At 44.1% G+C, this 17,822-nt stretch overlaps 1 protein-coding gene across 1 annotated transcript in view; it reads left to right on the top strand.

Moving 5' to 3' along the window:
• The first annotated feature begins 1,419 nt into the window (after positions 1 to 1,419).
• RXRG (retinoid X receptor gamma) overlaps positions 1,420 to 17,822 on the top strand; it is a 45,169-nt gene continuing 28,766 nt past the window's right edge. The window contains exon 1 of the mRNA XM_033197685.1: positions 1,420 to 2,071. Coding sequence (XP_033053576.1) covers positions 2,023 to 2,071 — 49 coding nt within the window. The 5' untranslated portion in view covers positions 1,420 to 2,022. The remainder of the gene's footprint in view (positions 2,072 to 17,822) is intronic.

Below are 17,822 nucleotides of genomic sequence, written 5' to 3'. Positions count from 1 at the left end.
CCAAAATCAATTGCCAGAGGATGGGATGAAGAATGTATATAAGAGAACACAACTTGGGGGAGGTAGGGGTGGGGGAGATTTTTATGAAGTTGGTTCTACATAAATTAACATGCAGAGCTGCCCAGCTAATGCAAGTGAGCAAATGGTCCTCCTGTATTCTACATTACTTATGTCCACTGGACTCTCATCCCAGCAACAGTCAAGGCAGTTTTGGGCTCTCCAAAGTTCTTTACAGTGATGGCCTGGATCTTTCTTCCTCCTTTCTGACATGCTTTTGCTCTGATTCCCCATTTTGACCTCCTCCTTTGTCGTCATGACTTTGTTCCTGTCTCTGCCTTTTATTCTACGCTTTTGTTTTGGCTTCTCCTAGCATTTGAATCTTGATTTTTTTTCTATGGGAGTCTGAGTTGACTTGCCTCTTTGACTCTCTATGTCTTGTGCTGAATCAGGAGAAAATCTCTTATCATTTTTCCAGCCCGTCAGAGCTCAGCCCATGAAACGGACCTTCAGTGAGTATGTTGACAGCATCCCATCACCCTGCCAACACGTATATCATGAGGAAAAGGTTTGGACCTTATCCAGAGGATTGCATCCAAGTCTGGCCAACCCCCTTCCTCACTGTGAGGGTATCTATGTAAATTGAAGTACATTATTAGAAAAAGGATAGGTTGGTAATAGACATGAACACTTGGTGATACATAGAATTACTGAAAGAGCCAGAGATGCTGAGGGAAAGGGGGATTATGGGCACAGCAGATCAATCTCAGGATATGCAGAGGATCCCACTGTGAAAGACTTTTTTTGTCTTTCAGGCTTCTCTTGTGTGGCCCCTGGGAGCAGTCTAGCACCTGTGGGCAGAAGCTGTAGGGAAAAAGAGCAGATTTTATCTCTATAAGAAACTTTCTTGTGGTGAAAACTGTCTAGAGATGGAATGAGAAAGTGGTGAGCTCCCCATTATTGGAGGTGTTCAAGTATAGGCTGAGCGGTGACTTGTCATGAAAGTTCTATGACAGACCCAAACGTCAACGAGATGCTTAGATTCTTTGATCTCAGGTCAGTTCCACACAAGACAGGCTCTGGGTCAGTGAGGACCCTGTGGTGTTTTTGAACAGGTGGCAGGATAACAATGGTATATGAAATAAATGCAGAGAAAGACCTTCACATCAAGCCAACCCCTCCTCCCTACCTGTAAGTTTTCCACCTGAGTGAGCTCTGGCTCCAACTGCACTTGTCAACCTCCCATTATTAGAGCACAGATAAATGCTTCAGGCCACCCAAGCAAGAGAGGCCCACCTCAACTTAAGGGCTGCTCTATTTTAGTTTTCCGTAGCTGGAGATTGATTGAGTATCACGCTTTTCTAATCTTGGGCTTCTGAAAGGGCCCTATTCTCAATTGAACCCTACCCCCTCCTCCTTTCACAGATCAAATACCAAGCACATTGGACAGATAGAAGCTCGAATGAGAAAATACATTTTAATAAAACCCCATTGATTTTTGTGGATGCAAGTCAAGGAACAGGCACCTAAAGAGTCTTCCATCCCCTGCCATCTCCCCCTTCTCTCCTGACCTACCCCGGGAGGTCATACATCGATTGGCTTCCCAGATAATAGATCGTGCCACCCGGCAGGGACCTCTGGGGACGCGCCGGGAGCTGGAAAAGTCGCACGCAGCAGCCCAACCCTGAGTTAATCAAACTAGCAACAGGATCTCAAGCAGCAGCGACGGCGGTGGCAAGAGTAGCGGTGGCGGCGGCGGCGGCGGCAGCATTATGCGTGATTACTGACAGGCACCAGCTGCTGCCGCCACAGCCGTCTCAAACGCACTATGTGGACTCTCCGATCTAGAGGCAGATTCCTGACTAATCCCAGAGGGCTGGCCCAGCCTGTGCTCTCCGGGCTGCTAGGAAGCGATGACCACTCTTGTTAACCCAAGTTGAAGAAAGCCAGGCTGTGCCTGGGAGCCGGGAGAGGCTGTACTATTTAGAAGCCGCACAGGAGAGGAACATGAACTGAAGAGTAAACATGTATGGAAATTATTCTCACTTCATGAAGTTTCCCGCAGGCTATGGAGGTAAGTATCTCCCTTGGGCTTCACTGCTTGGACTTGTATGAGAGACTGAGAAGAAATTGGGAAATACGAATGACTGGATTAGTATTGAATTAAAAGGAGAACATATATGTTTATATGCATATATAGTGTGTATATAGCGTTTCTGTGCGTGTGTGTGCACGCGTGCATGAGAGAGGAGAGGAGGCGAGAATGGTCGGTAGGTGAGGATACATTTGCATATCAGAATGAGGATATGGGGATATTCTAAGGAGAGAGTAAACCAACATGCTTGAGAATGTGTCTGAGACAAAGATAGAATAAGAGCATTGTTATAACCCAGTGTGTTTGTGTGGGTGTGAAAAGTGGAAGAGTTAACGGGGAATTACTATGATGTTCCTATTAGCCAACTTGTAATGAGAAAAAAATGTGATTAAAAAGGTTTTGCCTATCTTGAGGGTTCCTGGGATACTTTGTAACAAGGGCATGATTGTTTTACTCAAAAGCAGATTTCCCTGTAATTGGATTTTTAAAAAGAAAACATAGTGTTTTAATTTGTTACTGTGTTTTCCTTTCCCTGTTTTCTTTCCTTTTGATTTGCTAATAGCCTCTTCTCTCCTCCCCTGCTGCTGCCCCCAATTCTATTGCAAGGGTTGCTGCAATCACTTCCACTCTAGGGGTAGAGATCTGGGGATGGGGGGTTGGGGCTCTTAGAGAATTGGCAAACTGAAGATTCAAGTCACCGTGCCAGGCAGGGCAGCCCAGTCACACTTCACAGAAGCTTCCGGAGACTAGGTCCTCAGGCTGCCTTAACGCCCTAGCACATCCGTCCCAAGGATCCCTTGATTCAGTGACAGAAACAGTACAGCCGCCCAACTCTGAGTAAATGGAAGCAACAGCTGACCAACTGGCCTCTTGCTTGTCAGTTGGAGGCATGTAGCTTATGTTGCTGGGAGCCAAAGGAAGATTCTGGCAGGCAAGACAAAGCAGAAATTCTTATAAGGTCTTGAGAATTGAAAAGTCCCTGCTCTCTGGACTTCCTCCGTGGACCAATTCATCAGAAGCCTTGGGAGTAAAGCTTGCCTAACTCAGCTGGGCAGAACCCTCTGGGAGGCATGGTAAAACACTGCAAGGTAGAAGCGATCTCTGTCACCAGGAGGTGTTAGACCTGGGAGTTTGCACATTCATTCAGGGTAGTTTTTATGAAGCAGGCATGGTGTTGGGCTCTGGGAACACAAATGTGAATAAGACACAGTCTCTGCCCTTTGGGACTGGGGCAGGTTTGTTACACAGACACATTATAATACTGCATGGTGTGTGTAATAGCAAACGCCTGGGTAGGTTGTACTTGGACTTGAGGTGAGGGCCATGGAAATGCTCCCGAGGTGATGTTCAAGTTCTTTGGGCCAGTCTGATGACAGAGTGAAAGCGGTGGCCAATGCTGTGTCCTGGGCATTTGATCTCTAGTCTATGTTTGGGCTCCAGATGTGAAAAGCCTCCTCAGTTCCCACCTCAGTCCCATTCAGAGCTGAGAATTGCTTTTTCCTTTACATCTTAGTTCATTTGTGAGAGGTGCATGCTCATTTTTGGCCAGATTCGTGGGCCTCCCAAGGTCTGTGAGACTATGGCTTCATTAATGCCAAAGAACCCTTGTAGACAGTTGGGTGAATAAAAGAGTTGAAGCTAGAAATATTTAGGGAGAGAACTAAAGTAAGAGCCAGAGAAAGAAGATTTAGTTAAAATTCCATGGGGGCTGGAATCTTGGAATGTTAGCATCCTAAGGACCTGAAACAGTGTCTTAGGTTCTCATTTTATAGATGTGTAAAATGAGGCTCAAAGGAAGGCAGGGACTAGTCCAAGTTTGCATGAGGCTGAGCTGCAGAACATTTCCAGAAAACCCCCTTACTCAAATTTATATTATTGCTTCAATATAGTGAAAAGAGCACGAGGAGGAGGGGGCAGGAAGAGGTAGTGTACTGAGTTTGGTTCCCAGTTTTTCACTTACTAGCTGTGTGACCTTAGGCAAGCTAGTGAACTTCTCTGAGCCTTGGCACCTTTCTCTCTAAAATGGGATTTATAATCTCATCCTTAGAGTATTGTGAAAATTAAATGAGCTAGCATGTGAAAAACAGCTGCTACAGTGTTGTCCATATATTTGCTACCTAATACAATATTTCCTTCCCCTCTATCTTGCTCAGGGACTAATACACAAAATAGTTAAAAATCAGACATTATTGTACAATAATAAATATGGAATCTGGGAAAATAAAATTAAATCCACAAAGACCCTCACATTTTGCTGGCATAGATTTTCATAATTGTGGGGGCTCTGGTATTCAGTGTAATTAGATTTCAGATAGAAGGAAACACAGTGGTTCAGCTATGGAAGGAAATAGTTCAGTACAGCATAGGGAACTTGAGGGGAAAGGGTCATGTAGGTTGTCTACATGTCTCCTCTAACGCTACTTTTCCTTGTCATTCTTGAGGGAGGAGAACAATTATTTTGTTTAGTTCTGTTGACGTTTTCCATTTTGTTGGCATGCACCAGTTTAAGAGGAGGCCTAAATGCTGAGCCAAAGGACTCCACGCCCATCTGCAGGGAGGTCTGTTTGAGAACTTTCTGTGAGGAGGGAGAGGGATAGAGGAGGACTCACCAGCAGGCATAGGGGAAATTGCAGGATCAGAGTGGACGTCACCTTCGGCCTCTAACTTCCCCTGCCCCAATGCAGCAAGTTGCACTGCACTTATTAAAATATTTGGTGTATAACCGCCTGCCCTTTACATATTAGCACATGGAATTACAGAGGGTCCCCATGATTTGTATAAGAATCTCCAGGAAGGAAGGTCATCTTTTGGAAATAACACCAGAGATTTGTGTCTGGGACCACGCTTACCAGATGTCAGAGCATCATCTGACCAGTGAACAAGAGATTGCTCAGACTGGCCAAAGTGTGGTGGCTACCTGGGTGACAGTGGCTCCACAAAGGTGCCCAATCCCCCAGCTTTGGGCCCTACCATGTGATGATGAGAGAACCCTTCTCTTCTCCTTCTCTGCCAAGTCCAGGGTTTGCCAGCTGCTCAGTAATAGGTTTGTTTTTCTGGGATGAGACAGTTGCTGCCTCTTAGAAGATGGCAAAACAAAGCCTGTAATCCCCCCATCCAATTGTGTAGTAATCCTCAGGGTGAGAAGGAGATCAGGGAGAGAGAGGACTTCTCCCATTTCATTTAACAAACACACTGTAACACTAATGCTCACTGCCATTGTAAGCACTTTACCAGCCTCGGCTCATGTAATCCTCATAACAACCCTAGGAGTGGGTACTGTTACCATTGTTCTCATACTCCTTTTAGAGATGAAGAAACAGAGGCATTGAGAAGCTAAATAACTTGCTTAAGGTCTCATAGCTAGAAAATGACACAGCCAGGGATTTGAACCCAGGCAGACTAGCTCCCAGAGTTCACACTGCTGAGCTGCCTCTCACAGCTTCTGTGAGTGACACATTTGTTCTGCAAAGCCAGGGGCAGCAGCACACCCCCAGGGAGCTCCTCGTGCCCCAATCCGACCTCAGAAATACAGCCTCAGCACTGACTGGTTGTTGCAGACCCAATGGGCTGGTCATTGAGGAATAAGCTGCATGATAGGTTAAGAGACACTGAAGAGCAACAGTGATCTCTGCAGAATTAGTTGGTGGCTTCTCTTGGGGACATACTGATTTACAAAAGACCTGTCCAACTGACCCTGGCCATTCATGTAGAATAATTGCTTTTTCACCTGAAAATAGCCATAGAGAAGGGATTGAGTTGGACGTGCTTGTATGTGTGCGTGTGCATGTGTGTGTATATGCTAGAACATATTTTTCCCCTCCACAGATAAGTGGGTGGCTAATTGGAAACTATCGTGGGCATAAGTGGTTAAGGTTTATGTGGAAAGTAGTAACTGTTTATGAGATTTAGGAAGAAACATATTTAGTATAAACTATTTTCTAAAACATTTACAATCTCACCAAGATATAGAGAACTGAATAGCAACTGGGGGAAGAAATTGTGTAAAGAGTAATCTAAATGCCCCACCTCTTCCTTCCCCTCATTATGAAGCTTCTAGGTCTGCAGAGAACTTAGCCACCAGCATTGGATGGCGGGTGTGCCAGGGGCTCCCAGAGGAAGCTAGTGTTTTCTCCTCTTTTTAAAAGTAGAAGACATAAAGGCCCAGGGAATGAAGTGAATTTTCTAGAATGCATGGGCTTTGATGGCTCTCATGAGATTGACTCAGTCCTGGCTCAGTGATCCTCAGAAGAAAGTGAAAATACAGGTTGAGTATCCCTAATCCAAGCATCTAAAATCTGAAATGCTTCAAAATCCAGAACTTTTTGAATGCCAAGATGATGCTCAAAGGAAATGCTCATTGGAGCATTTTGGATTTCAGATTTCTTGATTATAGATGCTCAATTGCTAAGTATAATGCAAACATTCCAAAATAAAAAAAAAATCCTAAATCCAAAACACTTCTGCTGTTAAGCATTTTGGATAAGAGATACTTAATCTGTATCAACTCATTTCATAACTACAACGCCACTTTAAGGTCGATAGTTTTATTATCCCCATTATACAGATGCAAAAACTGGGGGACAGAGAAATTAATAACTTGCCAAAGGGAATTTGGTTACTAAATGATACAAGTGGCATTCGAATATGAGGAAAAGCAGCAGATCCAGATTTTAATCCCAGCCCTACCATGTACTATATTGTACTAGTCTGTAAATTCTTATAGCAGTTATCCAGCACAGCCCTTCCCACCCCTTCCCAATTCAATACTTGGCCTCTCCCAGGATTTTGACCCTGGGCCTTTCTCACTAGAACACTCCACAGTTTGACTCCAGCTCCTCACAAATTCAACTCCCAGTTTGGGTTCCCATCCTCAGGGCTCCCAGCGCAGCCTAATCTTCTTCTCCCTCCTCTTTCCACAAAAGAGCCACTCAGACACCAGGGATTAGCTAATATGCATTTCTTTTTCTTTTTCTTTTCTTTTTTTTTTTTTTGAGACAGAGTCTCGCTCTGTCGCCCAGGCTGGAGTGCAGTGGCCAGATCTCAGCTCACTGCAAGCTCTGCCTCCCGGGTTCATGCCATTCTTCTGCCTCAGCCTCCCAAGCAGCTGGGACTACAGGCGCCCGCCACCTCGCCTGGCTAGTTTTTTGTATATTTTTTTGTAGAGACGGGGTTTCACCGTGTTAGCCAGGATGGTCTCGATCTCCCGACCTCGTGATCCACCCGTCTCGGCCTCCCAAAGTGCTGGGATTACAGGCTTGAGCCACCGCACCCGGCCTGCATTTCTTATATTTGAATTATTATGAGCATTTTCAAAGGGACTTTCACATAAACATGTAGGCTGCACAATACCCTGGGATGGAATGGGAAGGTATTTTATACCTGTTTCACTGGTGCAAAGCTTTACATTTTAACAGATGTAGAAAACAAGATGTTAGACATTAAATTTCCAGTGAATGGGGAGCAGAGGGAAACTTTCTTCTGATGGGAAGGACACCTTCTCTGCTACAAAAGCCCTTTCTGGCTTCCTCAGTGGGGAAAATCAAGGAACATGTTGGGGAGTGGAGAGCATGTAGAAGAGGCCCTCCTTCTGCCCCTGGAGGCTCAGCCCTCTCAGCCTCTCAGTGGGAATGTGAGAATGAAAGTATGCATTAGCTGATGGGTTGATGCTGCTGCATGCTTCACGCAACCCCAGTTCGGACCAGCTGGCTAGCCTTTTGAAGCCACACAGGGCAGTTCCACCTGGATTCATGCAGCTCCCAGAGAAGGGCTGATGAGCTGCTCAGAGTGGGAGCTGGGGTTGCTTCTAGTACTTGAAGGAAGGGGGAAGGAGAGAGTGGCATCCCTGCCTCTCTCCCTCTCCTCCACCCCCCTCTTCCCCTCCCTCCCACTCCTCCCACCTCCCTTCACCCCCGCCTCCCTCCCCTAAAATCTGTAATGATGGAGGTAGTGAAAAGCAGGGAAAGATTGATAATCAGCCTCATTATTACCAGCATTATATATAATTATAGCAAAACCTCACTCATTTGGATCAATTGAGAGAAAAATCAGTCTAAATTCGTGACAAGTTGGCAGATTACTTTTAAATTACAATTTTATTACTTCTAAGTAACACATGTGAATAGTTTGTGTTTCAAGTACCACAAGCTAATGGTTACTCAGTGGGGATTTTAGAAAACCTGCTTTAAAAGATTCTTTTGTAATTAACACCCCGTTAATATGCTAATGTGCTCCTACCATGCTTTTCAAATTGCTTGAAAACGTATGTATCTTAAATAGACTCAACACTTTTACCATCTTATTTGCTCAACAAACATTTTTTATTATTGTTTTGTGAATGAACAAACACAAATTAGTTTATACCGTGACCAATTTAGTCACCAGTCTCAATTAATTATGTTGTAAATTAATAAGACCATGTTGGTTGCTTTTGTTTAGAAACCAGACTTTTAGAACTTGAAGAACCACCTCATTTTATGGAAGAGAGGTTGAGAGACTTGCCCAAGGGCACACAGGCAAAAACAGTAGGTCTTCTGGCTCCTGGGTCCAAGATTATTCCATCTGCTACATAATGCCTTACGTTCCCAAAACTCTTTATAAATATGTGCTATTTATTTCCATACCAATCACTGGGTTATCAGTCAAAAAATATTTGTTGAGCGCCTATTCTGTGCCAAGCCCTGTGCTTAATCCCCATATAATGGGGATAATAAAACTACCAGCCATAAAGTGGTATTGTAGTTATGAAATGAGTTGATACAAGTTAAGTATCCCTCATCCAAAATGCTTAACACCAGAGTGTTTTGGATTTGGGAATTTCTTTTTATTTTGGAATATTTGCATTATACTTAGCAACTGAGCATCTATAATCCAGAAATCTGAAATCCAAAATACTCCAATGAGCATTTCCTTTGAGCATCATCCTGGTATTCAAAAAGTTCTGGATTTTGAAACATTTCAGATTTTAGATGCTTGGATTAGGGATACTCAGTCAGAGTTGAGTCAATCTCAGCACTACAGATAGAGGGGCCCCTCCTGGAGGCCACCGGCTATTTCATTCAAACTTCAAACTGACAGTGTAGTCTGTAAGGCAGAAATTATTCCCATTAGACAGATTAGGAAACTGAGGTTCAGAATGATAAAGTGGCCCTTTTGAGGGCTTGCTGCAAATTGTTATAGACCTAGAATCTGAGTCTAGTCTAGCAGAATTTCTGTGAACATTTCTGCATATAATTAATGACATTTGCTTGCACACCACCTTTCCCAGCCAGCACCAAATTATAGACCTTGCTGGTACAGATGGATATTATGCCATCCCTAACAAATGAGAGGCTCCAGGGGATCCTGCTAACGAGGACCGGCTGGCTGTCCCTTTAAGCCAATTCCTTATACTGGTACATCATGTACCAGTTAGTCCATGAAGGCAGATGTCAATGAGTGTTTGAAGCAGATGCCAATGAGGGTGCCCCCAGTTCTCTCCTCGTTCTTGAAGTCCTTGAACATCAATTATGTGCACACCCAGCTCTTGAATCCATGACCTCTGTCCATTTCTCTCTCTGGATTTCTTGTTCAGATAGGCTCTCTCTATCTGAGTGAGGCAATTTCTATAGATTGTCTTCTAAAGATGGCAGTCATCTTAAAATACAGAGAACTATATTCCTAGTCCCATGTTACCACTGGGTAATATTCAGAACATGATCTGTTCTCAGGTTCTAAATCCCTGAATTCTTTGAATCCATTCACTTAAACTCAGCCCTAAGAAAAATTTGCAGAAATAATTAATCTCCAAATGTTTTGAAGGCGTCAGAGCTTGTAACTAGTTTATACATTCTGCCAGGACAGGGAATGGGCTTCATGCTCTTGGTGTCTTACACAACCCATGTACAAGCAGATGCTTAGCCAGGCATGCTGGCTGACTGACTGACTGGCATTCTCCATCAGTCTAGGACGTTCTTCCCCTCCTCTCCAACCTCTGCTCTCCACATCGCTGGGGCTGTGCAAACACGGATACTGTGAGCCCTGAACCCTCCAGGAGGCTGCTTCCCCATGACACTAGTGACCAATAAAGAGAAAAGGAGGAACAAAGGAGATGTTGAGTCACAGAAACGAAACCCAGGCAACCAGCCTATAAGAAACACTTCAAAATACTCATTAAGCACTTTGTTTCCCGTTCCTCTGACATCTTTTAAATGCTTTTTGAATTAAAGATGATAACAGGCCTCTTCACTTTTCAAGTTTGGATGTTAATTCTGAAATCCCAACAGGAGTTTGGGATTGACCTTTAACCTTGAAACTCTTGTTGTCCCCCACTTCTGCCCCCATCTGGTTACAGTAGCTGATAAAAGAGGCAAGGAACTCCAGGTTCTTCCATTTGCATTTGAGGAAATGGGCGGGGTGGGGGGGGGTCAGGACTTCTCAAGGTCACCGCCTGGGGCGAGGGTCTCCTGAAAATGATAGGAGTTGGAAGTCCCAGGTCATGGCTCCCTTTCTGTCTGACCTCATGAGTGCCTGCCCTGGGATGATGTGTGAAAACATAATTTTCTGAAAATGGTGCTCCCTCCGAGGCAGAATCCATGTCTTATTTACTTTGTCAGCATCTCATAGTGTGCCATCTGACACTTTAAGAACAGGCCAATCTCCTCTAAGAAAAAGGTACATACCAAATTCTAGCTAAATTTAGTGCCATAGTCTCCAGATTTTCTGTAGAAAAGGGAACTAACTTGTATTATGTGTTTATAATTTTCCAGGCTTGATTTTATTTAACCCTCACACTGTGGAAGGTTAACCCTTGTGGTTGGTAGCATTGAGCTATTTTACCAAAGGGTGGGAGGAGGACTCACTGTGGCTCAGCCCCCTCTACTCCCTTTCCTGCCACCCCAGGTGGCTCCAAGGGGACTCAGGGGAACTCAGTTTGAAGACCACAAACAGCCACAGGTCCTGGGCAAGCCGTACCTGCTTTCCCCAGTGTCCTTGCTTGTAACTGAGGGGTTGAACTCGATGATCTGCTGGCCCCTGTGTGTAGCTTTGACAGTCAATCCAGCTTGGTGACAGGGAAGCTGGAGGAAGAGCAGTGTGGTGCTAAGGTGTTGAGGATCACTACTAACTGAAGAGCAATCAGAAACGGTAATGGTAATAGAACTTCTCCAGAATGATCCCCTAGAGGTCTGCAAGCTTATTGGAATGCAGCCATATCTGTGTGCCTTAGCTTACACATTGACTGTGGCTGCTTTCACACTACAAAGGATATTGTGAGTAGTTGTCACAGAGACGGTACAGCCAGCAAGACTGAAATGCTTACTGTCTGACCCTTGAAAGAAAAAGTTTGCCAACCTCTACTCCAGAATGCAAAATCAGGTTCCACATATTAAAATAAGTTGAGGTCCACCTGGAAAAATATTTTAATCCTTGTTTTATTAGCAACTTTGGGGGCCCAGTCCCCTGCCCCCCACTCCTAGTCATTTTGTTCATTTGCTGCAATTATGTGTGTTCTAAAGGAAAAGAATGCATTATGATCCATAAGTAAGTTGTAAAGAGCATAGGGTAAGAATTGAGTATCTTAGTTGTTCTTACACATAGTCCACCCATTTCGGGCTTATCTGGGCTTACCTTCCACTATCTCTCTTCCACTCTGGCAAGTGGCAAGCACAGTGCAGGAGTTCAGCACAGCAGCCCTGGCACGAGACTGCCTGGATTTGGATCCTGGCCCTGCTTTTTACCAGCTAGAAGGTCTTGGCAGTTTGCTTAATCTCCCTGTGGCTCCACTTTCCTGTCAGTAAAATGGGGATGAGGATACTAATAGTACCTTATTTCCAAGGGCCCTTGAGAATATTAAACAAGATGATGCATGCCATGCCCTTGGAAGGGTGCATGGCACATAGTAGATGCCTAATAAATATTAGCAACTCCAAGCTGAGTATCCCTTATTGGAAATGCTTGTGAATCAACATATTTCAGATTTTGAATCTTTTTTTGATTTTGGGATATTTACATTATATACTTACTGGTTTTGCACTCCTAATCCAAAAATCACAAATACTCCAATGAACGTTTCTTTTGAGAGTCATGTCAGTGCTGAAAAAGTTTTGGATTTTGAAACATTTTGGATTTGGGATTTCTGGATTAGCGATGCTCAACATGTATAAAGTGTTTAGAACCATGTCTGGCTTGTGGCAGTTGCTCAGTAAATATTAGTTATTGTTATTGTTACACAACAGAGGCAGTGACAGTCAGTTGTTGGTTGAAGTGCCTGTGCCTGGCAATCTCCTGCTGACCTTGCTGAGCAGCATGTCTGTGTTAAGAGTCGAGCCGGGAAAGGATATATGAGTAAATTTGCTACAGACAAAGAAAAATAAGCCACGTGTCTGAGCATCCTGTGATTGCTGGGCTTTCATACCATATCCCTCCCTTGGAGGAACAGAGGCAGGCTTTAGTGTGTGACACTTCCACTGTGGGAGAGATCAGAGTGGGACAGGGCCCCATGATGCTCCCGTGACTTCATATGGAGACTCCTGACTCTGAAAAATGCCAAGTCTTTAGCTCTGTCCCTTTCCCCATGGGTGGGCATTAGCCATTATCAATGATTCATTACAAGTTTCCATTCCAACCTGAAGAGGGTTGCTAATGGGAGAGCAAACTCTCTACCCTTCCTGGCACAGCAGCAAAGGGGTGGAAACACCAAGCCATTTGCTACCTTGTCTGGCCAGTCAGAAAAACTGCATGCTTGACATTTTGCTTTTATTGGCTGAGGATGAGGTTGCTAAGCAACTTCCTTACCTTGGTAAGAATTCTGTAGTTCTAAGTACCCTGGCTTTTGTGTCCCCTTTCTCAGTAAGTCTCTCTCTCTCTCTCTCTCTCTCTCTCACACACACACACACACACACACACACAGACACACACACACACGCAATGCAATTCATTGTTTAGAGATTGGGGTTCTGGTAAACATCAGGGACATTGCTTTCTTATGCAAATAATTTATGTTGATAAACTTTATACCTAGTTATATACATTAATTAACAAAAAATTAATGACTTCATAGTCTCAGGAGCTCTCAGCAGTCCTCTGAGTTAGGCCTATTTGTCTCAATTTATGAATGAGGAAACTGCAGTTTATAGAGGTCATGTTCCTTGCTCAAATTTACATAGGTGGAAAGTGGCAGAACCTCAACCTAGAACTCTTTGACTTCCGAGCTCTTGTCTCCTCCTTAGTCCTGCATCCCTGAAACTATATTGCCATCAATGAACACAGGAACTTTTGGAGTCATTGTAGAGTTATGCACTCTACAGATTCCCTTCTCAGTTTTGGCTCCTGGTGACATTCTTAGCACCTTTAATTGGAATGCCAAATGGTTTGAAGGCCTAACATGGTCCAGTTGATGGTGACAGGTACCCCTCAGCACCTGGTCCAGACTCAGACCATTCCAGACCACCAACACCTGCACTTCTTTCTTTTCAGTGCCAATGAGCCAGGTCCTACCCAATGCTCATGAAACATTAGTGCTGGAAGGGATCTTACAGGTCACTGAGTGCCAGCTCCTTACTGGGGGAAATGAGACCCAGGAGGATGCAATGCTATTCTTGGGTATGTTACCAGGAGAGAAGAAAACCTTTTGAGGAACTCCACTAGCGCTTTTTCATTAGATAAGTTATTTTGCAAATAAAATCATTGCCTGAGCAAAGAGAATGAACTCTGCAGCCTACAGACTTGATGCATTTTCCAGGCATCTGGCATAGGTGGCTGGAAGATCAAGAGGGCACAGGGGAAGGCAGGGAGCAAGGTTGATGGGATGCCAGGGCCAGGGGTCACATCACAGAGTGAATTGGACTGAGAGACTGGATCAGGCCATTTGTGCTGTTGGTATCTTGTGCTACAAGATACCTCAGACTAGGTAATTTATAAATAATAGGAATTTATTGCTCACAGTTCTGGAGACTTGGAAGTTCAGGATTCCGAGTGGGTTCGTGTCTGGTGAGGGCCACTCTCTGCTTCCAAAGATGGTGCCTCACATGATGGAAGGGATGGAAAAATGGACAAATGGCGTATCCTCTGATGCAGAAGAGATGAAAGGGTCAGGCAGTTCACTGAAGTCCTGTCTTATAAGGGCATTAATCCCATTTGTGAGGGTGGGGCCCTCATGGCCTACTTACCTCCAAAACGCCCCACCTGTTACTACTCTCTTATAGTTTAAATTCCAGCACAAATTTTGGAAGGACACATGCATTTAAATCATTGCAAGGACCAAAAGGGAGCATTAGGGAAAACCTTGACTTCAGATTTGGACTAGACTTATCCTAGGCTGAGGGCTAGACAGAGTTTACCCTGGATCAATTTGCAATAAACACCACTCATCCTTCAAACAGGAGCCTGCCTACTTGCAGCTGGTGCTGAAGGGAAACCTGTCAGTTTTCTGCCTAGTTCGTAGCTTAACCAGAAGGCTCTTGATGGGGAAGGAAAAGAAATAAGATATAATCAGGTATCTGGAAAACTTGTGGTGCCTATTGATATTAGCTATAGTTTCGATGGGGCTGTGGGAAAAAAAAAAAGGAATGAGAGAGGCTGACAAAGACATCATAGACAGGTATGCATTAGTGTCTATTTGGGAGAATAGATGAATTTTCCATTGAGAAACACTTTTGTCATAAAAGTTATTGTTTTCCAACTTGTCTAAAAGCAAAGTTATTTATTTCTAAGAACTACTGCACTTTGGGAGGCCGAGACGGGCGGATCGCGAGGTCAGGAGATCGAGACCATCCTGGCTAACACGGTGAAACCCCGTCTCTACTAAAAATACAAAAACTAGCCGGGCGAGATGGCGGGCGCCTGTAGTCCCAGCTACTCGGGAGGCTGAGGCAGGAGAATGGCGTAAACCCGGGAGGCGGAGCTTGCAGTGAGCTGAGATCCGGCCACTGCACTCCAGTCCGGGCGACAGAGCGAGACTCCGCCTCAAAAAAAAAAAAAAAAAAAAAAAGAACTACTGGGCCATTGTGAGAGGCAAAGAACTAAAATGCATTTGTCTAAGATATATTTGCCTTTTAAAATTCTATTTTATTTTTTAAAATGTAGTTATAAAATAGCCCACCTCTTCTGGGTCATTGACTCAACAGAAATAAATCACATTTTAAAGGCCATTGATAGCCAAACTTTAACTCATTATTTCATTGTATCTCAACAATGTACCATTCTCACCACTGCCCCAAGTAGTCAAGTTGCCTTACTTCTTGTTAATAATGATAACAACAAAAATGTACTTTAAATTTCAAATCACTTTCACATCATTATCTCATTTTATTTTTGAAACAACTCATGAGTTCTTCAAAGTCCATATTTGTATATTTTTGTGCAGGTTGATGTTTCTTAAACATCATTCCTTTGCATACTATTTTCATGATATTTTATATATCCTCTGTACTCAGACTTTTTCTTAAATCAATTTACTGTTTTTAAGAAAGCTTAAATAGCTATCTTTGGGAAGATAATTTTATAACAAAAAACGAGAGCTCAGTCCCTCCTGATAAATAACAGGAAACAGAAAACATAAATATAAAACTATTAATTTTCTTTTAAGTTTGCTGACATACCACTTAAAATGTCCTTTGTCACTGGTGGCAGAGGGATCACACCCTGAAACTCTTGAATTGATGAGTGTGAAGCAAACTCTTGCTCTTGCCTGTCCCCTCAGTCTAGGCCGGATGTCAGGCTTTGGTTCTTGACCCTGGGGGATAAAGAAATAGGAGGCGCAGTCTCTCTCAGATCTGTTTAAAGCAGAATAAAAAGGAAAGTTGCAGGGTGGTCTGGTCTGTTTTTGGCAAGCCTAAGCAAGAAGGGAAAGTCAATTTCCTTCAGATAGCTTGGTCATGGGGGAAGGACAGCTGTCTTCCCAGTGGAATTCATGGCTCCTCACCCATTGAGTCAGGGCTGGCTCCTAACTCACCTGTCACACTTTATCTTAGTAACAGACTCAAGGTATACATTGGCTCGTTAAATGTCACAGCCCCCAGGGCCTCAGGAGAGTCTAAAACTGCTCTTTCCAATGAGTGGCCATCTGAAAAGAGTCTCTTGGTTTTCTTGGCTTTGAGTTCTTGAGTGCTGCCCTCTTTTCTCTCCTTCAGATGAACTTTCAGCTTGAGATCACTTCATAATTGAGTCATCTTGTACTCTTGGTGCAGATGGCTCTCCAATCATCTTTGCTGTCCTTGACAATAAACACAGAGGAGAGCGTGGGTTTCAGATTGGCAGTTTGAATCGAGGCTTTGCAACTAACTACCTGGGCAGTGCCAGGTAATCTGACAGAGATGGAGAAACAAAACTGGGTGTGATTTTTTCCTTTCTGTTTAGTGGGAAAGACAGGGGAATAAACAAATATGGCGATACAGTATAACAAATGCTAAGATACAAGTAAGGACAGACACTTTTAGGAGACAAAAAACGGCAGCAAACCAGACCAGGAACACCAGGAAAAGCTTCCTGGAGGAGGTGGCACTTGAGTTAGACCTTGAAGGTTGAATAAGAGCTTCTAGACAGTGGAGGCAGAGGTAAGTCACCCTGGAACGGCGAATGGTATGGGGTTAGATGGAACCTAAGTTTTCTCATCTGCAAAAGGCTGAAATGATCTTCATAGGCTTATTGTCAGGATAACATTATGGAAATTGCCTGATGCTATTGAGGACAAATAATAAATATTTGAGTTATTCATTTTAACCACTTTGTCACTCCCCTGTGGGCCCGCAGCATGTATTTCCTCCTTGATTGTGGTACTTAGGACATGGGGTGTTGGGATTTACCTGTTTATGAGGTAATCGTCCCTGATAGACCAAAGCTCCGTAGGTAGAACGAGGGTCACAGCTTCCTTGGAGTGACTTCCTTCTACAAGTAGCCCTTAACTAAGCTAGCAGAAGCTCCAAGAGAAACTGCAGGTTGACATTTTTTCCAGTGGGTTGTTTATGTTTAAGAATGGTTTCACAGTTATATTTCTGACACTTCCTGCTCTCCTCCAGAACTTGAAGGAAGCCAGTTTTTCCCAGCATCCTACTCCTAACACTACACTTGGCACCCACTGATGTTGCCCAAAGGCTTAGGACAATGCCTTGCATGTAGTAGGCACTCAAGAAGTATTTGTTGAATGAATAGTGAACCACATAAAGTTAGGCATATGACTTCCTCTACTCCTTATCACATCTGCTTGGCAAGGTGTCTGACCCACAGCAGCCATCTGAGAATGGGGTAACTTCTCCAGCAGGCCGTGCTTACTGAGCACTTAATCCTCTCCCTTTCTATCCATGTGGACAGCGTGGGTGCCATGGGTGTGCCGCTACTATGCACATGGCTTCTTCGCATCTTTTCTTGCATGCTAGCTGCACAGGGATCTAATGATGTGATCCATGGTAGGCTGCCCTGTGGTGTTTTCTAGTCTCTGCTTTGCTGCCGCAGATCCTAAAGTTTATAGCTCCTCTCTTCTGGAGAGAATGTTCCGTGCGGGGCTCCCAAGATGACAGGAGGGCACTCTCCTGTTTCATCTCGAGTTTGCTACTGACTACAGGGGAATGTGGGTTCAATTTATTGGAAGAAAGTGGTACTGATGATCTCCTCACCCAGACCCTGTTCTACAAGACACTTTTGGTTGCAGCATTCTACTCTTGGAGGCAGAAATGGTCTCAGAAGTCTGGTCTGCACTTGCCTTCCTGTGTTTCCTGGGCTTCTGTGGTCATAAAGCCGTGCCTAGCCATTCCAAGTCTTC

Source organism: Trachypithecus francoisi, unplaced genomic scaffold (genome assembly GCF_009764315.1).
Source record: "Trachypithecus francoisi isolate TF-2019V2 unplaced genomic scaffold, Tfra_2.0 Lachesis_group5, whole genome shotgun sequence".
In the NCBI taxonomy this organism is placed as follows: domain Eukaryota; kingdom Metazoa; phylum Chordata; class Mammalia; order Primates; family Cercopithecidae; genus Trachypithecus; species Trachypithecus francoisi.
The sequence above is the reverse complement of the archived record's forward strand: the minus strand, read 5'-3'. Positions and strand labels throughout refer to the sequence as shown.